At 38.2% G+C, this 22329-nt stretch overlaps 2 protein-coding genes across 2 annotated transcripts in view; both read left to right on the top strand.

Moving 5' to 3' along the window:
* Nucleotides 1-22329, top strand: part of LOC115232741 (puratrophin-1-like) — a 244851-nt gene that overhangs the window by 204597 nt on the left and 17925 nt on the right. The window lies entirely within an intron of this gene.
* The window catches only part of LOC115232743, a 28425-nt gene continuing 11780 nt past the window's right edge, over nucleotides 5685-22329 (top strand). Inside the window, exon 1 of the mRNA XM_029802804.1 lies at nucleotides 5685-9208. Within this exon, the coding sequence (XP_029658664.1) occupies nucleotides 8051-9208 (1158 nt within the window). The 5' untranslated portion in view covers nucleotides 5685-8050. The remainder of the gene's footprint in view (nucleotides 9209-22329) is intronic.

The raw sequence follows: 22329 nt of genomic DNA, 5'->3' as shown, positions 1-22329 counted from the left end.
TGTAAAGATATATTAATATTAATAAGGCGAGAATTTTTTTATTATCTATTGTTATTTTTTACTTTTATGCAGCAAATACTGCCTTAAAGCTCCATTTAATCTTTAAACATCATTTTTAAATTGAAAAACAATTTTATTTACATATAGATGGTTGATTCGTTCCGCATTTAAACCCTTCTTACGCAGGCCTTTCTTAGTGCAAAGATAATCAAGATCAACTGTCAATCACTATAATCCGTGCATAGAAAGCAATGATCACCGATATGATCGATGTCTGTAATCGAGGTCTGAGAACGCGATGTAGACTACATTTGCATTCGTAGTTGCATATGCGCGAGATCGTAATGGGAACGCTGAGCGTTTATGGATTCGCTCAAGGGCGTTGAAGTCGGTGCAATCGATGACACGAGTTTATTAACTCGAAGAAATAATGCGGCATCTGCGTAACATATGTTTACGCATACACAATGCCGCATACTTGCGATGAAAGCGGTTCGTATAATCCGGCCTGTGTGCCACCGAGAGAATTGTACTCGAACGCCTCGTTAGCTTGATCAAGGAATGCGGTATAGCGTTGTTTTAGCAAAAAAGGAACTATTAACACACCGTGCGACTCTAAGTATTTTTTTCCACGCTGGGTGTTGATCGTCTTCCTGAAATAAAAGTGAACATAACGAGCGTAAACACATACCAAAAGATAAACAACTAGTTCCTTGTATAATTATCCACGCACTTTCTCCTTTTGGAACATCTATAGATATGTAACTTTTATATAAAAAAGCTCCGAAAAGTACATATACTGTTTAAAATTTATTCTATTTCTCCATATTTTGTATTCTGTGTAAATTGATTGTGTTAGCGGCTCTCCGACTGCTGAAGCGTCGAGTGGAGTTACTGATAGTAGGATATCTCGTGGGATTCTTGTTCGTGCGAGGGGCCGTCCGATGCTCCCTTTAGTTTCCTTCGCGAATACACACACACACACACACACACTCTCACATTCACTCTTGCATTATACTAAATGAACTTGTTTTAATTGTCTTAATCGTTTACTATTGTTTTGTCCTTTTGTGAAGCATTCACAAAATTCTGGATTTTTCTGATTTTATTTTATTTATAATATTTTTTACACATTCATTTTTTTAGATAGATTTGATAGATCAAATTCTAAATTCTTGTTTGGGATTTTAAAATATTTTTTTACGGTTACAAGAGAGATATTTGAATTCCATAAAAAATCGACAAAAACTTACATACGTCGATGGTCATACGAAACGCACGTTCAAGAAGTCCGTTATAATGCGCGAAATCAATATGTCGCAGGTATATGCCGCCGTACAGTTATATGTATCGAAGTACGTGAGATGGTTTTAATGATAAAACTCGATTAATGCGGATACGTTTCTTTTTTACTGCCGCATCAGGTATCACACGATAATCCACAAGCTCTGACATTGAAATACCAAGCAGATTCTTGTTTCCGTTGCATCGTATCGCATCCATCAACGTGATCGATTCAAGGACGAGACAGCAGTTTCAGGATCTCCTGTTTTTTTCGTCAGATAGCATGAGAGAAAATTAACGAACCGAGTTTCATATACTAGAATCAGATACCCGCGGAGAAAAATGCGCTCAACAACAGATTAACTCAAGTGATCTCAGCATCCATTCATCCGTTGCACGTTGTGAAATTGCATAGTTAATTATCATAATTTTAAACAGATCCGCATATAAATTTCTTTATTTATCGGGTGACTAAACCAAAATTTACGGCGCAATGCAAAAAGTTAAAATTAATTAATTAGGTTAGACGAGACTTATTACATTTCGCGGATGAGTTGTTGCACGACTATACGAAAGCATAAATTTCTCTGAACACATGATCGTCCATCAACTCGCAAACGAATACACTTATTATCTCTTGATCATATTTTTTATATAATTTTATTGGGTTAAACGGAAAGTTCGTTCCGTTTTTTACTAAGAGGTGAAGACCGAAAAAACGGCACGAACTTTTCGTTCAATCCAATACAATAACTTTGATCTCATTTGAAAGATAATTTAATTCTCTACAACTTTTGTTTCCGTACTTTTGTTTGAAAAACGCATACTTTCCCTAATATTTGAAAAAATGTAAAAAATAACCGTGATTTTAGAGGTTTTTGGGCGCTAACTTTTTAAGGAAAAATTTTTCAACCCATGTTTATAGGAAACTTTTTGTTCAATAAAAAACAAAGCTTCCTCTATGAGGAAGCAAAAAGAAACAAATAATAAAAATATCAAGATTTAAAATTAAATTAAAATTAACATATCAAATCATTATACAATAGTTCGTTCCATAGGTTTTCGAATAACCGTCAATAGCCGAAAAAACATTTTTCGGTACATTTGAAAGTGGTTATAAACTGGTTTATTTTAAAACCTATGGAAGGAACTACAATAACTTTGATCTCATTTGAAAGATAATTTAATTCTCTACAACTTTTGTTTCGGTACTTTTTGTTAAAAGACGGATACTTTTCCTGATATTTGTAAAAATGTAAAAAATAACCAAGGTTTTAGAGGTTTTTGGGCGTTAACTTTTTAAGGAAAAATTTTTCAACACATGTTTATAGGAAACTTTTTGTTCGGAATTAAATTATCTTTCAAATGAGATCAAAGTGATTGTAGTTTGCTCCATAGGTTTTGAAATAAACCAGTTAATAACCAATTTCAAATGTACCGAAAAGTGTTTTTTCGGCTATTGACGGTTATGCGAAAACCTATGGAACGAACTAGTTATGAGATTTTTTATAATTAACCGCTATTTAATTTTTACATCATTAAAAATATATAGAAAAAAGAATAATTGTTATATTTAATATCCCCCATTGTATTTCGTATATATATAATTCTTATTATAATTATTTAAACGTATTTTTAATTCAAATTTATTAAAGTTATCAAGATAATGGACATACATATACACATATACATTTAAACTAACTTAAGAAAATTAATTTTAATAGGTTAATAAATTTTTAATGATTTTATTAAAACAAAATCCGTATCGAAATATTTACTCTCATCAAAGCTTCCAATTATTTTCATATTTTATATTTTAACGAAGCAGATAATGAGCACGCTAATTAAGAACGATTATTATTACCGTGAAATTTACGATAATTCAGTATATAGCGATTTTTTCTCACGAGCTCGTTATCCAAACGGACTGGTCGATATGTTTGCGCGTGCTATAATTAATGGTGACATATATGATCCTAGGGTACAACATCGTGAGATCACGTGTCAAAGCGAATGGGCGGTCTGCACCGAACAATTAATAAAATCCTGTCAGCACGTGCGTAAACAGATTTGCGCACGCGGCACGTGCGAGCATTCGCTGCGGCTCTGCATTTGGAGAGTGCACATATGTATAAGTTCTTATGCGGAAGCCTTTTATCATAGGCATACATCGATGAAAATATTAAAAAATCTATACATTTTTTGTACAATGTCAAGTTAGTGGTATCGCGATAAATGTTCGCGAGTTGGGGGCACGCGCGTGTCGTAAACTAATATCTCGAAATTTTGAAATTTTTTTTTCCGAGAAAATGCGTCTTTCAGATGGTGATTAAAAACTTGAAAATGATTGGGTCAACTTTAATTCGATTACGTTTCTTTTTATTAGATCGGGATATTGACTAAATTTGCAATAACTTGCAATTTTATCATTGTTATTACAATTATTTATTATTTGAGAATGTATGTGAGTTTTTGTAGAGATATTTAATATCAGCAACAAAATAATTAATATAGGAACAAAAATTGCGCGAATGTAACTATATACGACCATAAATCTTTCGCATCGAGTGTGTCTCTCGGAATATGATACAGATATAAATATCTTGAAAGCTAATTATGTCTGATGATTTTCATTTCCATCACAAGTAAATTTTATTATTATTATTATGTCGAGAAATATTTGATATCATGCAAAAAAGATATCATCGCGAATAAATTATTCTAAAGAAAATAGATTAAAAGAGATATCCTTTGAACTCGATAAATTGTATGACATCTTCTCCCTTCGACGTGGTTAACTAATTGTAAGAAAAAAATTAAGCAAAAAGATAATAGATGTGACTGTTCAATAATGACTGCAAATATGTATGTATCATAAAGTGAAACTTTACACCGAATGCAAATACCCATGAATGGAAAATTATGTCTACAAGGTCTTTATCCGCGATGTTTTCGCAAAAGCATACTACCTTTATTAACGAACCATGCAAGACACTTTCTTCGAGATGATATTGGGATTTCTTGATTATGTATGCGAAAAAGACACATCGTAACTAAAAATACTGTGCTATAATTTGAATTTTATATAATTCTGAAACACACGTATTTAATTAAAACAGCATATAGAAAGTAGATATAATTGAACTTATTTCTTAAATATATTAATGTGATTTATATAAGAAGGAAGCAGAGGGGACAAAGATATGGTATAATATTTTTTTTGCGTTAGCATAGAATATAATTAATATAGTTAATATTCTTTAAAGCTTGACCAATATTTTTCCTAAAATCAATAAAATAAGGAATATTATAAAACAAGGAAAAGAATGAGACTTTAAAACATTTTAATTTTCTTAGATATCTCTATCAATCATAGCAAATATTAATCAGGAAAAAGAGCATCTAGAATTTTATGAAAAACTTATATAAAAATCGAAATCTAAAGGAATGTCGTTTTTTTTTTGGTGCGATTTCTAGATGTCTACATTTCCTAAGAACGCAGTCTCAACGAGCGATACTTTCGCACGAACTCCTCCGCATTATCCGCACCTCCGGGGGGTGCCCATTTTGGACCCTTCCCCCGTTCTAGTATCAATTTTCGATAATTCCCAATAATTCTCTGCCGTGCGTGTAGTATCGCGGTCGTAACCGGTCCGTGATCCGAGCTGGTTTCCGAAAGGAAAAGGCATTCCAGGCCGCAAGAGTGCTGGCAATCGGTCCCCGATTGGATCCTGACGTCGGCGGCGGCGAAGCGTCAATATACACACACACACTCACATATATTGCACGCGTGCACATACCATGAAAGAGACATGAAACCAGCGCAGCGTGGCGTGCCGAGAGATCCGAACACCGGTGAGAGTTTAGACGTGAGGTGCGCGACTCGAATGGAATGGAACGGAATGGAAGTATGTTGGCGTGTACGTTGGTGGTGTCGCGTATTTGCGTGTATACGTACGTATGTTTGCGTAACGATGATGGTATTTGTATGTGTGCATGTACATGCGCTCGCGCACTGTGCATACGGCGTGCTGTATCGCGCCGTGCCGGCTCTATGGGATTAGGTGCCGGCGCAGTAGGCCAACGGCGCTCGACGCCTGTGCGTCTCTTTTTCCGCTCGCGCGTGTCTGACCTACGCTAAGCCAGGAGTGCGCTAACCCCCTGCCCTCTCCCGTTTATTGTTGGTGATTGATCGAGATAAAAATTGAAAAAGAAAATGGAAAATTTCTTGGCGGTGCGCAAAAAATTACGATAGGGGATGCAGATGGATTTTTAAACCCCCGAAGACATCTTCGTCTCTTGATTCATCGAGATTGGTTCACCTTGAATACAAGAACACGTAACCGGTCCGTGATCCGAGCTGGTTTCCGAAAGGAAAAGGCATTCCAGGCCGCAAGAGTGCTGGCAATCGGTCCCCGATTGGATCCTGACGTCGGCGGCGGCGAAGCGTCAATATACACACACACACTCACATATATTGCACGCGTGCACATACCATGAAAGAGACATGAAACCAGCGCAGCGTGGCGTGGCGAGAGATCCGAACACCGGTGAGAGTTTAGACGTGAGGTGCGCGACTCGAATGGAATGGAACGGAATGGAAGTATGTTGGCGTGTACGTTGGTGGTGTCGCGTATTTGCGTGTATACGTACGTATGTTTGCGTAACGATGATGGTATTTGTATGTGTGCATGTACATGCGCTCGCGCACTGTGCATACGGCGTGCTGTATCGCGCCGTGCCGGCTCTATGGGATTAGGTGCCGGCGCAGTAGGCCAACGGCGCTCGACGCCTGTGCGTCTCTTTTTCCGCTCGCGCGTGTCTGACCTACGCTAAGCCAGGAGTGCGCTAACCCCCTGCCCTCTCCCGTTTATTGTTGGTGATTGATCGAGATAAAAATTGAAAAAGAAAATGGAAAATTTCTTGGCGGTGCGCAAAAAATTACGATAGGGGATGCAGATGGATTTTTAAACCCCCGAAGATTGGTTCACCTTGAATACAAGAACACGATAAAAAAAGCAATGTTGTAATTAATGATATGTGAAATGTTTTATTCGGCGGAGACTCTTATGTGAGTGCGACAATCAAATGGATGACGGTGTGTTGATGTGTGCAAATCTTATTTGTAAAAATTGTATTACGTAAGATTTGCATTTCCTCCTTTCCCTTGGATGAATTTCGTCGATCTTTTTATCTTTCATCTTACTTGAGTCAATTTGATTCACAAGTGGGGTTTCATTTGTAAGATACGTTTTAACAGAGTATCTTATAATAGTGATTTTTTTCACTACGGCGGAACGTCAACGTTGTGATAGATAACGTCGCGAGGGATCTAACGAGCACTAATTACGGTAATACAATTACGCATGACGTAGCACGCACTGTCTCCCTTGATATCTCGCTTGCACGAGCGATACTTACTCTTGAAGATCGATCGAGCGTGCTGATACTCACCGGCAAATTGCTTTACCCAGGAGCTTTCTCGCTAAATTTAGAATTCCGGCTATAATTATATTGAACTGTCAAATATTGCTTTCCTTCATTAAGTCTGGCTATCTTCGAGTGGATAAGGTATGTTAAGCGAAATATCTGCCACGTAAATGTTTCCACGCAAAATATGCAAAAGCCAATTGTCTATGAAAAATGAAATATTATGAATTTGTAACGCGCAAATTTTTTATTTTTTATTCTATGAAAAGATTTTCGATTTTAGGAAAAGATCTTCAAGGTCTTTATTTTATCGTGAAAAATTTCAATGCTGTTGCATACTTATCTACTAATCGTAAAAAGCGAAGAAACTATTCTCTTTAATTTACGTTTGAAAGCACTTAGCAAGTATTTCTCTTTTGCGTATATAACTCGACGTTGTACGAATTCCAATGAGAATTTGTACGTCGCATGTAAAAACGGTTGTCATTCTGACGGACGTATCCGCGAACATAACGGACGAGAATCCGAACGTCATTATATTTCAAGATTCAAAAATGCTGCGAAATTTTCGTTTCAAGGGAAGCTACCGTGAATAATTAAGTAAAGTATCTGATTCTTTCTAATTATACTATTTTTTTATTAACAATCTTTTGCATTCTCTGATCAAGATATATTAACGGTAAAAGTAAAATAAACATGGAGACAGAGAATAGCATATATTATATCATATACCCTGAAAAAAAAGAAAAGAAATGGTCGCTAATTACTTTTGGGAAAGCAACAAATTGTAATTTATATACGACCTTATTCTCAAGACTTGAATTTTTAATTCCGTACATTATTTATGCAAAAAGACAACCTGTTACATTATAGCAGAAATGATATTAAAAGGTATGCTTTTCTCCCGATTAATTATAAAGAAGATCGTTCAAACGGCTGAAACGAGACGTCTCGGCGAGACGTTAATTAATAGCCTGAGCATATGGCAACGTCCACCGCTGACGTTCGAAGCTTGAAACCGAGACCAAGGAAAAATACGGTATAAGAAATTTCCCGAAAGCCCGTCATAAATAATATTTATCACGGACGACGCAGAGAGATTTCGATTTTGTTCCTCGAATCTTGCAGATCTTTGCAAATTTTCTGCGAAACTCCGTGCAAATATACAATATTTCGGCAGATTACGAGATCACCATCCACCCATTCAGGGTAAGGGGGGTGTAACATGAGAGATCCCGAATAGTTGGCAATTTTTTTATCCAAAAGAAGGAAGATGGTGCGTCCAGTTTCGCGATAAAATGTCGCGACGATGACGCGCGACGCCTAGTTATTTCGGATGTATATCACCGAGGAGGATAGTGGGGACGGCGGCGGCGGCTGCCGTCTGATCTCCGTACGTCAGTGCGTCGACGTCGATGGAGCATGCGAGACGTCGTCGCGATCCGAGAAACGACGAGTCGACGACGGTAACGACGATTTGGAGCGTCGCGAGGGCGACGAGTGTGCGACGACGCTGGAGGTCGATAAGCGCATCGCGCCGCCGGGTATCCTGAAGAAGATCGGCGTATCCGAGCCTCCGGAGAAGCCGCGGGAATTCCGTAAGAATCAATCCTGGAAGGGTCCCTCGCGGAGACTTTACGACGTTCACGCGTTTAAGGGAAGAAGCGCGAGTTTTATCCTGACTCGAGAGATTGACAGGACGACGTGGAAAGCGTCGGACGAGATTGTTAATCGCGAGAATACGGTGGAGGAGGACGGACATACGACAGTGGTGAATCCGCAATATCGCGATACTTTGACGCGATCGATCCAGGTGTCCTCCAAGATAGAGGCACGAGGACGCGCTTTGAGGAGGACCGCCTCCGCGCCAGAGACTGGCGAGCAGATTTCCACGAGCGATTCCTCGAGAATCGAAGAGCGATCGCGCGAGAATCAAAATGATTCAGCGAGAAGGATTAGTGACATCGAAGAACAAGTCCGCTTCGAGACCTCGTCCTTAGAACAGAGCGCGTCCTCGTCGAGTCGCGACGTCATTGATGGGATTCAGACGACCAGATATCGTTCCAGAACTGAATCGCGGTCGAGCAGTAGATCGCAGGAATTCGTGACGAAGACGGAGCAATTGATAGCTAGGCGTGTCGTCACGCCGCAGATTGATCTCGCGCGGCGCAGACGAGCCTCGTCCTTTGTGATCGAGCGGAAGAGGCATCGGCCCGGCGCGAAAACGTCCTCAAGGTCCATCGAGGACCTATCGCAGTGCACGATAACGAGCGACGCGGGTGCGGATGGAATGCGGAACTGCGGTAGCTCCGTGGCGGGCGTTTGCGAGGATGAAGGCTGCGTCCTGCTCGGAGTGCGATCCCTCGAGGACGCGCCTCAAACCGGCCTGGTACCCCGACAAGATATCAGGTGCACTCGGAGGGATCGCGAGCGGGCAAGAATCTTGAGACGCAGAAGAATCAACGGCAGATCGGCCTCGGTACCCAGATTAAAAGTGAGTGAAATTTTTAAGACATCCGAGTCAGGCTGTTAAGAATTTCATTAATGAGCTATCGGTTCGCAAAGGCTATAATTTTCGCACTTTTCGCACATTGATAAATAAATATATTAAAAAAAATGATACCATTTTCTACATAGATAATAATATATGCAGGAAAATAATATGTAAATAATATTTTCTTATTATTACTATTTTCTTTATCGTACATGAATTAAAACATTTGTTAATTTTTAATTTTGTTTTTAATAAAAGTTTAATTAAATTTAAAATATTTTTTTCGCATATATTTTTAATTATATATTTAATAAGATATTAAATACTTTAGTAAGGTTTCCCAAAAATTCTAAGATTTGAAACTTTTATAAAATAGTAAAAAAAATCTTCCTTTTAGTGGCATCGATAATTTGATATGTTATTTTTCCGCGATCTGTGTAACAGATGGTAATTATTAGCGAGTTATGATCAATGTGTGTGAGTACTTAGAACTCGTCTTACCGGACGGCTCGCGATTATTAATAATCCGCTGCGAGTAACTCGGAGATAATTGGCTTGCCGGTTTTGGATAAAAAGAAATAACGACATATTTTACAGGATAAACGTTCGCGACGGAGCGACTCGCCTGATGATGAAATATTGTCGTCGAAGTTTTGCGAGACTTCCGCGATCGAGCGTGTTCTACTCGAAACACGAGAGAATGCTTTACCGCGCGTTTGAATAACCCGAGTGGCATCTCTTGCTTCTCAGATGATTTAAGAAAATGCAAGACTGTCTTGTTGCGCTCGGGCGTTTCGAATCTGTTTCTCTGGCTGGCTGAATGGCAAGTCGAGACGCATTATTTCCGGCGAATCGTTTCCGAGATATGTAGAGACGCGCTATTCAGAAAGTGCATTTTCCAGGTACGAATAAACGGCGATATATCGCGCAACTTGGTCGCGAAAAGATGCGCATCGCTCGTTCTCTCCCGCGCGAATTGTTCGCGAATCGCGATCTGCGTTCCCCTTTAAGATACACTCACACGGCCGAGATGGTATTTAGATGCGGATCGATCTCGTCTGTTGCGCAAAGCTCCTTCGGGTATTTGCGTTGGCGAGCGCCTCGATCTGAGTGAGTGAGGGAGAACTTACCTGGCGCGACTGACTTGACGTGCGCGAGCGCTCGTCTTGCGCTTGACATGAACGTGCTCTGCTAGCAACCGTCTCAGAATGTGCACTTGAATTTCTGCATGGGAAGGGATGAGTATTGGTTGCGCGTGTTGCAAAATGTTCGCGATTGTGCATCCATTAACCTCTTACATATTTTAATTCTCTCGCGTGTCGTCCCGATCGTCGTGATCGTAGATGCTTCTGTTCCTTTAATTTATTTAATGCATAATTATCAGACCTCGATATTAGCAGGCATTAATTAAATTTTTATGGAAAGCAAACTTGTTTCAACGAATCTACTTGTTTTATTGCGGTAAATTATTAAAGAAAAACAGAATTTTTTTTTTTAATCAACACACATTATCGTTAAATACTTCTTCAGCAAAATGTGTTTATCGCGATAATTAATAATCGTAGTCATCGTGTTAGACGACCCGATAAATAAGCCGTAACGGGAAATTATTTTTTATGTAGGTCTTCGTACAGAAATCAAGCGAACCATATCGATTCGAAAATGTATTTGTCTGCACCAATATATTGCGTTTCGCATTCCAATTGGCGAAACGTTATTTCATCTTTCGCGGGTGATTTTTGACATTCCGTGGTATCAAGAAATGCATGTCGGAGATAACGAATCGTCTCTCGTGCACCGGTCTTATGTCGATGCGTTGGCGAGTGTCATGATTTCTAGAGTTTATGGTGTGGCTGACGCGTCTGCGTCTTCTACACACGCGATCATATGTACGTTTTCGATTTTGACCTGACATAATACCTGCTTTACGGGATACGTGTACTTGAATCTATGCGTGGGTGAATCGCGGACTCGTAAATACGCCGGAGATGCTAAAGAGCCGATCAGTGGTTTAAAACGACTGACCTTAAGTTTGTTACCTGCATTGGCATGCGTCTCTTATCGCCGACGAGTATGTTAATGTTGCTAATAAGGTCTGCATTGCGAAACGTCGTTTCTTGCGTATAGTCGGTAAGCGCGAGGCATTAAAAGCATATCCCGATAGTGCCCGCATTTGTAAAGAAATGTTGTGGAAAGGTGTGTGTGTGTGTGTGTGTTTTCCTGCCACCGTGTATACTATATTGAAATTTTCACGCATCAGATATAACTAGACGCAATAAAGTTACGATGCCGATAAATATTTTCTTACTTGTCGTACTTTTATCTGGAATGAAAATAATTCTTTGGGACTGTGTTTGTTTTTTTTTTACCAAGAATACCGTAATTATTATCTAAATATGCCAACGTTCCGATTATGATGATTGCTATCTTAATCGATATTTTACTGGTTCGTTTACGTCTTGAATTATCTATATTTCAGAATTTTATCTTGAATATCACAGATAATTTTTGTATACATTTACATAACTGCATATAACATGATACAGCGACGATAAATCTCAGTTTGGGTGGAGTTCCGAATAGGTGAACCCTCCGATTTTTTTGAAACTACACTATTTTTTGTATTTTTGAACGCTGATTACGAATATGATAATGAAAATTTGCGACAAGGTCATTTTCAAGGTCAAAACTCAAAAAAACTGAAAAAATATAACTTTTTAAATATTATTTCGATAAATATTGATGTAAGAAAAAAATGTGTCAAATAAAAGTTGTAGTTCTTGTAAAAATACATCATTTATGTTCTATACATTTTTTGCGTAAAACTGAAAGTTTTCGAGAAAATCGATGTTAAAGAATAAAAACGGCAGGTGAAGTTCCGAAAAGTGCTCACCTCTGATTTTTTTGAAACTCAGTATTCTTACGTATTTTGATGCACTGATTACGAATATCATAATGAAAATTGGTGCATCTCTCATTTTCATAGTGAAAATCATGAAAAACCCATAACAATTTTAGATCTTACAGAGAAAAACATTTTATGTCCTATTAATTTTTACCGTACGATAGTTTTCAACAAAAACGATGGAATCTAAATCTTATATCTGTTCTCCCATCTAAGCATGTACTTTGCAGTACATATACGATTCCACATGGGTTTACAACTTTCCACGTAGAGCGAGGTTCCACGCAAACCTATTTGTCTAGTTTTTCGGTAGTGGAGCCCCCCGCAGGGGGGCGGAACCCACTGTTTCCACGCATACACTTTTCCACGCGAACCTCGCTTCGCGTGGAAAAGTGTATGCGTGGAAACAGTGGGTTCCGCCCCCCTGCGGGGGGCTCCACTACCGAGAAACTAGACAAATAGGTTTGCGTGGAACTTCGCTCTGCGTGGAAAGTTGCAAACCCATGTGGAACCTCGCTTCGCGTGGAAAAGTGTATGCGTGGAAACAGTGGGTTCCGCCCCCCTGCGGGGGGCTCCACTACCGAGAAACTAGACAAATAGGTTTGCGTGGAACTTCGCTCTGCGTGGAAAGTTGCAAACCCATGTGGAACCTCGCTTCGCGTGGAAAAGTGTATGCGTGGAAACAGTGGGTTCCGCCCCCCTGCGGGGGGCTCCACTACCGAGAAACTAGACAAATAGGTTTGCGTGGAACTTCGCTCTGCGTGGAAAGTTGCAAACCCATGTGGAACCTGGCTTCGCGTGAAAAAGTGTATGCGTGGAAACAATGGGTTCCGCCCCCCTGCGGGGGGCTCCACTACCGAGAAACTAGACAAATAGGTTTGCGTGGAACTTCGCTCTGCGTGGAAAGTTGCAAACCCATGTGGAACCTGGCTTCGCGTGAAAAAGTGTATGCGTGGAAACAATGGGTTCCGCCCCCCTGCGGGGGGCTCCACTACCGAAAAACTAGACAAATAGGTTTGCGTGGAACTTCGCTCTGCGTGGAAAGTTGCAAACCCATGTGGAACCTGGCTTCGCGTGAAAAAGTGTATGCGTGGAAACAATGGGTTCCGCCCCCCTGCGGGGGGCTCCACTACCGAAAAACTAGACAAATAGGTTTGCGTGGAACTTCGCTCTGCGTGGAAAGTTGCAAACCCATGTGGAACCTGGCTTCGCGTGAAAAAGTGTATGCGTGGAAACAGTGGGTTCCGCCCTTCTGCGGGGGGCTCCACTACCGAAAAACTAGACAAATAGGTTTGCGTGGAACTTCGCTCTGCGTGGAAAGTTGCAAACCCATGTGGAACCTGGCTTCGCGTGAAAAAGTGTATGCGTGGAAACAGTGGGTTCCGCCCCCCTGCGGGGGGCTCCACTACCGAAAAACTAGACAAATAGGTTTGCGTGGAACCTCGCTCTACGTGGAAAGTTGTAAACCCATGTGGAATCGTATATGTACTGCAAAGTACATGCTTAGATGGGAGAACAGATATAAGATTTAGATTCCATCGTTTTTGTTGAAAACTATCGTACGGTAAAAATTAATAGGACATAAAATGTTTTTCTCTGTAAGATCTAAAATTGTTATGGGTTTTTCATGATTTTTACTATGAAAATGAGAGATGCACCAATTTTCATTATGATATTCGTAATCAGTGCATCAAAATACGTAAGAATACTGAGTTTCAAAAAAATCAGAGGTGAGCACTTTTCGGAACTTTACCCGCCGTTTTTAGTCTTTAACATCGATTTTCTCGAAAACTTTCAGTTTTACGCAAAAAATGTATAGAACATAAATGATGTATTTTTACAAGAACTACAACTTTTATTTGACACATTTTTTTCTTACATCAATATTTATCGAAATAATATTTAAAAAGTTATATTTTTTCAGTTTTTTTTAGTTTTGACCTTGAAAATGACTTTGGCAAATTTTCATTATCATATTTGTAATCAGCGTTAAAAAATACAAAAAATAGTGTAGTTTCAAAAAAATCGGAGGGTTCACCTATTTGGAACTTTATCCCTCGGTTTTATTCGTCAATGGTAAATATAAAAAAAAAAAAAAATACGTTGAATTATAAAACTAATTGAAACAAAATTATTATAATGTAGCAACATAGTATTATTGCATTGATAGTGTATGCTTTGCCATATACTATTTCTTTCTTATTACGCATTATATCGTACAATCCGCATACGATCAGCAGAAACAGGTTCTTCAGTTTTATAAAATTATGCATGACGTCACGGGATGGTGAGCTGTTTTTCAGAGACCATATTGTCCCGATCTAAAAATATAAAGTTCATATTTCGCAGAATCGTGTAGGATTATATAACGTTCGCACTTTCTTGGTTTTCGCACGTCATGATGTTTGTTTGCCATTTACGCGCTGACGTGAAAAAAGATACGTTTGCTTATCAAAGTTGCGAAATAAAATTCATTTGTTTAGTTACGTATTGACACTCTTATTATCTGCCGTGCGTGCCTTCCGTGGAATGGAGCATGTATTCTTTTCCAGTTGTTGTTAGCCTATTTAAAACTACACAATTAATATACTGTGCTATCGTATGTATAGTATTTTAGGCTATATGTGCTGCTGAAATAATTGCACGCGATTAATAAAACGATTTTGATCTGCCATTACAATTCGTGATAATATCACATGCAAATATCATAACTAGATTTATTTATAGATAGTAAGTGAGATAGATAAGTAAGATAATATATTTATTTAAGAATAAACAAATAGCACATTTGGCAATTTTAATCTCGTAGCTTTTCTCGGTTGTTAATAGATTGCTTACTTTCGGTTGATTGAATTAAATTTTTTCTATAATTAGAATGTTCCACTTAGATCCAATGAGCGATTGACAGTTCTTGTATTAAGCTCACATTATCGTACAAAATTTTTTAAATATATTTAAAGCGCGAGGAGACGGGGGGAATAAAAATTAAACGAACAAGAATAGGTGTTCAGCCGAACAGAATAACCGCTGTATATGTAAAGACCCCAGGTTACTAAACCAATGAAATGGTCATCAACGTGTGTAAGCTTATCGCCGTTTATTCTGGTACACGATGCCAGCATCGGGGATCCTGCGGAACTTTATGCAAATCCGGCCGACGAAATCGCGGGCCACGCATCCGTGGAATGTTAATGGACCAATGAAGTGGTTTCTCGTGGCCGAAGGAAAATAATGTGTTGCTTCTAGGACCGGTCTAACATTCCGATTCAGTTTGAAACCACTCTCAGTTTTTCGTTTGAAATGACTATGAGAAAAATGTTCTTACGCATCCACGATCATGGCAGCGTGTAATGCTTTTACAATGCTTTACGTTGTTGTGTTTTGTATAAAATTTCTGTTTATGCGATATATTTGACACCATATTTAATTTTATAATAAGATATACTTGAATCTTTTGAATTAAAATTTTTTTACATTATAGTATTTGTGTGTTTATAATACATAATATATTTTTATACATCTCAAATATATCACGATGCATTTGTATCAATGTGACGTAATTGTTGATGGCGCGTTTATATAGTATACGCTAAAAAGGTTTCTTCGTTGCACTTTTGTGACTTCCGACCTTAATATGTTTTGTTATCTTGCTCTGTCCTCTTAACCCTCAATATCTCGAAGAAAATAAGAAATTCGAAATTACATGTCTGATATATTGTATATATGTATATATACATTTAAAATTTTTATAGACTGTTTGGTGCACATAATTCCCATTTTTAAATTCCTTTTACAATTAGTGATCCCAGATGTATGTTTAAAAATATCATGTTATAAAATTTTTTAAGTACACAGTGCAAGATTATGTTGGATTTTACATTTTCCTCTATATGGAGTCTGAGTTTTAAAAAAACATGAAAATCTCGTTTCGAAGTATCAGTCATGCATGTTCACTCATGGCAATTATCGGCAACGGGAGTAATCTCGCATCCGTTTCTACATGGATGCATGACGCAAAATAGTGATAAAGCAAATGCGCCCGGTTTAATGTCCTCGACAAAAGTACGACTGTACATTAATGGAAAACATGCAATCTCAACATAATGCTGCCTGAAAGTTCGAAATGATGTAACGAAAATGATGGATGTGTGCGCGTGTCTGTGTCGATTTCTATTCACAATAGACGAAATTATTAGTTTTTTGTACATTGTTTTTGCCTGAATTTTTCTTCCACAAAAAAAGCGTCTTGCGAGAATGAACGAAGACAATGGATTACGTGAATTAGGTCGGAAGGATGATTGATCAGGAGAAAGCTTACACAGGTATAGCGACGTACGGTTTCTTTCTTGTTCGCTAAGTATTACGAGCTGTGTGTGTGCGTCTCATTTCCTTGATATTACTCTATAAATTGCTAATATTGAACTAAGAAGTTTATCGACACGTTTCGCAGATCGAGCGTTTCGATGTTTCCAAAGGAAACCGACTTTTCCTTACCGATGCAATAAGTTGAGAAAAAACTATTTTCCATTATTTAGCATTTGGACTTTCGATTTCGCAAAAACTCGTCTATCAGATACGCGCTTCCTTACTAAGAAATATGTGAGACGTGATTCCGTTGTGACCTTCGCGAATAATCCATCACGGTTATTCGAGAATATTATCCGATATCAAAGTAACATCACTACAAATCGCACGTTGCAGATATTTTGTTGAATCATGTATGAAGATAAAAATCGAAAAAAACACATATATCGCGTTACTTCAGCGTAGTTACTCATGCTTGTTTCTTCATATATGAAGAGAAGTCTAATATATTTATAAGCAATATTTATTTAAAAAAGTAAATAATGAAAAATTCTTAAGAAACGATATCTTTATACACTGAGAAAAAAAAGTTGTTAACTTGATTAAATGCGTTCAACTAATTATTATTTCTCTAATTGAAATATTTAAGTATTTAAATTAAATACGACATATTAAATCTAACATGACGTATTTGACTTAAGTACTTAAATATTTCAATTAAAAAAATGATAATCAGTTGAACGCATTTAGTCAAGTTAACAACTTTTTTTTCTCAGTGTACATTATTAATATTCTTTATCAGCGATGCACTTTATAATAATTTCTTTTACAATGTATATCATATACTTATCTATAGCTATTTATAGTTTTATATAATTTATCTATGTGCGCGACTTTCACTCTGCTCCATGATGCACGCACCGTAGTGCAATTTTTGTATTTTTATTTTTTATCATGGGGGACCATTACGAAGTTGCACGAATAACGACCGATAGCGAGAAATGGAAGCTGACGGTACAGGAGAGCTTGGAGTAATCGAATCGCGTTCACTTTAGCTCACGTATCCGCTCCTCTACGGTTATACGATAGGTCTTAGCTTCCGCGAATCCATCCATATACAGTTCTGGTACGTGTCTATCGAACGAAATAATGCGACGAAGCAAAACAAAACTTGGTATGCTGGACCAGCGCGCATCCGATAACAGGTTTTGTTTCGGACAAATTTACTAGCAGGAAAGAAAACTCCAGTCGGCAATCAGTTCGGCTCCGGATTTCGAACTTTGCGAAATTTGCATCGGATAAAATATGAGTATGTCCTTTGAATTCTCGGCTAATCGATAGCCAGAGACACGATATGTGTTACGGGTAAAAGTGAACGTCAAATATTCCAAATGTCATTTTATTCGTTTGTTTGCTTCGATCGCAAATTATTCATCGATCTTTTCGATGCTTGTGCTGATAGCTGATATGCATAAAAAGACATTTCCAGAGTAGCCATGTAATATTAATGAACTATGTAAAAATTAAAATTACAAATACAAAATTATTTTGTGCAATAATCAGTTGCATTTGAATTTATAAATAAGAAAAGTTTTTTTATAAATAAAAAACTTTGTAGATTAAATATTTTGTTCAAATCTTTTAGAATATTATTAGCTTTTTGTTATATTTAAACGCGACTATTAATTCATAATTTATTATTAATTTGAATAAGATAAAAAATAATTTCCTTTATTATCGGGAAAATTCTAATCCAGTGTAATGATTGTAATCTCGTGGAAATAATACACGCGCGGAATCCACAACTTTGTAAAAATTCATAATTTGCATTTAATATTCCACGCGCTTGCCGGCGGCGCGTCTTTAAATATACGCCTCCGTAATATATATAATTACGATCTAATAACGGGCGAAAACGCCGATCGGTTGCATCGTGTGATGCTCGTCCGGTATTATCGATACGTTACACAATTACTTTCTGCGGTCCAACGTAATTTCGAATTATGCAACGACTCACACGTGACTCATGTGATTTATGTGAGTTATCCCGCTGCGAGCAAAAATGTGAAACTGCGTTACATCTCGCTGCATCTTACGCGTGTACGTAACTGCATTAATTGCGTCGTGGGCGTATAGCTTAGTTTTTATTATATTAATCAACCTTTTGGAGCAAATTGCTCGTTACCTGCCGTCGCGCGAACGAGTTTTCAATCTTAACATACTTCTTTCGAGACCGCACTCTTTCAGGAAACACACGCGAGAGCTGGCAAATGAGTGTATGTCGCGAATGCTTTTACGTAACGGGGGGCACTACATACGCTTTTTTAAAGTTAAGTATGCACGCTCAATTCGTGCTATTCTATGTTGCGCGGAAATTTGCAATATATCGTTATTAGTCATACGATAGTGACACATTAATTTCATTTGCCAAGACTACATTTAGGATTACATTCGAAACAATTAAAAAATTCACGTTTTAATTAAAAAACTGTCATGGAAATATTTTATGATCTCTCTCTCTTTCTCTTCTTTACGTTAATATTGGCGATTACATCGAGATAGTTATTTCTGTTTATTGCAGGGTTTTTGGAATAAAAAAAACATCTTTTTTTCTGACAAGTTTTTTGTGTTAGAAATAATTTAAATTTATTCTTCCAAGATTGCTCACACAATTTGTAGAATTTATATCTTAATTTTAAGAAATATTTGGTCATTATTTATAGAAAGAACTTTGAATTCAAGATAAGAGACATATCTATGATATAGTAACATTTCTGATATGCAGCATCTTAATTTATGGTGCAGATAAATGCGTTGAGTAAACAAGTGATCATTTTTCACTGCTCCTATGGAGATTTCTTTAGAGTTACCACCGTACTATATTTGAGGACTTACGTACTGAGAACAGCTATTCGAGGCTAAGGTTGCGGAATTTTCTTCCCTTGTGTCGCCCGCTTTGCACGCGTGCCAAAAATTCCTGTCAGAGGTACGTCGAGTAATTTCGAGGGTAAAAGCGGATTCGGCAGCGGATGTAGGGGAGGCGCGGAGTCATCGCTTTACGTCCATATATTTTTAGCGTTGCGGCTGGTCAACATTCTCCTCTGCCTCCCTACGGTTGCCCCGACCATTATTCTCCTTCGTTTTCCTCACGGTTCACGTCCTCCCTTTAGCGCACCAACGGGTGCAGCTGTCGCGCGGAATTGCACCCGTTCGCGCACATTTTAATTGCGCACGTCATCGTGCTATTTCAAGGTAAACTCTCGCTCTTGCGATCCTGCCGCCGCGATAGCGCCGTATGATTAAATAGGCGAGCTCGAAGCACGTAACGCAACGTAACCCAGACGTCGTCTTTCCGCGGATTCATCGTGGATCTTTGTGTGTCAGACATGAAAGAAAATATTTTTTTTACTGTCAATGTGCAGTCTCATAACTCATTGTTCAATCTTTTCTACCGAAATATAAAATCAATTTATAATTTTTTGCTCATAACAACTTGTTGGATACTTATTAATACTTTTGTTCATAAAAACAATAAGAATATAATAGCATTATTTTTTTAATTATAAAGTTATAAGATATATTACTGCGTTATGGATAAAGATTGCAAAAAATTGTACGGAGGAAAACAATGATTTTATTTACGGTGTAATTTATCATTTACTTCGACACTTCACATCATTTACTTTTACTTCCATTATGCCGTTTATACTTCGCGTAATGGTCATTTGTTGCATAAATATGCATAAAAAAGAGAACAAGTACTGCTCGAGACTTATTAAAATTCATGTTCAATTTGTCCAACTGGTGCAGTTGCATAACATCGATATCGCTAAGTATACATATAAGCCGGTTATCCTTCGAAACGATCTCCTCACCGTGTCAATTCGGCCTTTCGCTTTCGTTTTCGCGGATGGAACAGCCGAAGAAAATCCCCGCCAATTTTATGTTTAATTAATGAGACAGTCTCGCGGCGCTTCTATTACGCATCCGTCCGCTTGTCACGATAAATATAGCGTGTGCGTGCATGCATGCTGCGACGCATCCCGCTGAAATGACGAGCCCTCGAGAAAGACGTTTATGAGTAATACTACGCTGCACCTAATTATTCGCAGATGCTTAGTTACGAGAGTAAGAGTACTTTGTTGCTCGAAAGAGAGAAACATTCCGCTTTGTTCTCGTAGTGATTCTTTAACGCAAGGACAGCCTTGGGGGGTGGTTTGGACGCACAATGCATATTTTGACCTATTCGGAGACTTTAAGAATGTACAAAATTGTGTACATAACATATTATGCCCGTAATAACAAAAATGTGCAAATTTTATATGAAACTATTATTTTGTTTATATAACATAATGAAAGAGAATGCTTGCTTGTGGTATCTGGCATTTATATTTATGAGATTCAGACAATCTGGTTTATTAACTTAATTGTAAAAGTGCGCTCAGGAATGTCTACGAAATGTCAAGGCGAAAGAAAAGCGTTGACGAAAAAAAGCATCCTACGTGTTCCTGTTCCCGATCGCGTGCTGCTTATGTAGGCGATGCTATTATCTGTCGTTTATCGGCAGCACGTCGATGATAATTAATGCGCGCCCGAATCGAGCCGTGTCATGTCAAACAGGATGTCTGACGCCGATATTATAATAATGTAGGACAATGGTTGAGAGATTCGTATCGTTGAGAGAGAGAATCATTTACTTTTACTTCCATTATGCCGTTTATACTTCGCGTAATGGTCATTTGTTGCATAAATATGCATAAAAAAGAGAACAAGTACTGCTCGAGACTTATTAAAATTCATGTTCAATTTGTCCAACTGGTGCAGTTGCATAACATCGATATCGCTAAGTATACATATAAGCCGGTTATCCTTCGAAACGATCTCCTCACCGTGTCAATTCGGCCTTTCGCTTTCGTTTTCGCGGATGGAACAGCCGAAGAAAATCCCCGCCAATTTTATGTTTAATTAATGAGACAGTCTCGCGGCGCTTCTATTACGCATCCGTCCGCTTGTCACGATAAATATAGCGTGTGCGTGCATGCATGCTGCGACGCATCCCGCTGAAATGACGAGCCCTCGAGAAAGACGTTTATGAGTAATACTACGCTGCACCTAATTATTCGCAGATGCTTAGTTACGAGAGTAAGAGTACTTTGTTGCTCGAAAGAGAGAAACATTCCGCTTTGTTCTCGTAGTGATTCTTTAACGCAAGGACAGCCTTGGGGGGTGGTTTGGACGCACAATGCATATTTTGACCTATTCGGAGACTTTAAGAATGTACAAAATTGTGTACATAACATATTATGCCCGTAATAACAAAAATGTGCAAATTTTATATGAAACTATTATTTTGTTTATATAACATAATGAAAGAGAATGCTTGCTTGTGGTATCTGGCATTTATATTTATGAGATTCAGACAATCTGGTTTATTAACTTAATTGTAAAAGTGCGCTCAGGAATGTCTACGAAATGTCAAGGCGAAAGAAAAGCGTTGACGAAAAAAAGCATCCTACGTGTTCCTGTTCCCGATCGCGTGCTGCTTATGTAGGCGATGCTATTATCTGTCGTTTATCGGCAGCACGTCGATGATAATTAATGCGCGCCCGAATCGAGCCGTGTCATGTCAAACAGGATGTCTGACGCCGATATTATAATAATGTAGGACAATGGTTGAGAGATTCGTATCGTTGAGAGAGAGAGAGAGAGAAAGAGAGAAGCGTTGAAGGCAGTGGATCATTTTATTCAAGAATAGACGACTTTGTCATGCATAAACACGATGACTAAAAAAGTGTAGATCAAGATTGAGATATAATAGTTCTAATCGATCATTTCCTGTATGATGTGCAAGGAAGAAATAGAATTAGAAGAGCAGATATTTAAATGCATTTTGAATTGAATTCACTTGAAT

Source organism: Formica exsecta, unplaced genomic scaffold, assembly GCF_003651465.1.
Source record: "Formica exsecta isolate Colony F162 unplaced genomic scaffold, ASM365146v1 scaffold15, whole genome shotgun sequence".
NCBI classification, from domain to species: Eukaryota; Metazoa; Arthropoda; class Insecta; order Hymenoptera; family Formicidae; genus Formica; species Formica exsecta.
The sequence above is the reverse complement of the archived record's forward strand: the minus strand, read 5'-3'. Positions and strand labels throughout refer to the sequence as shown.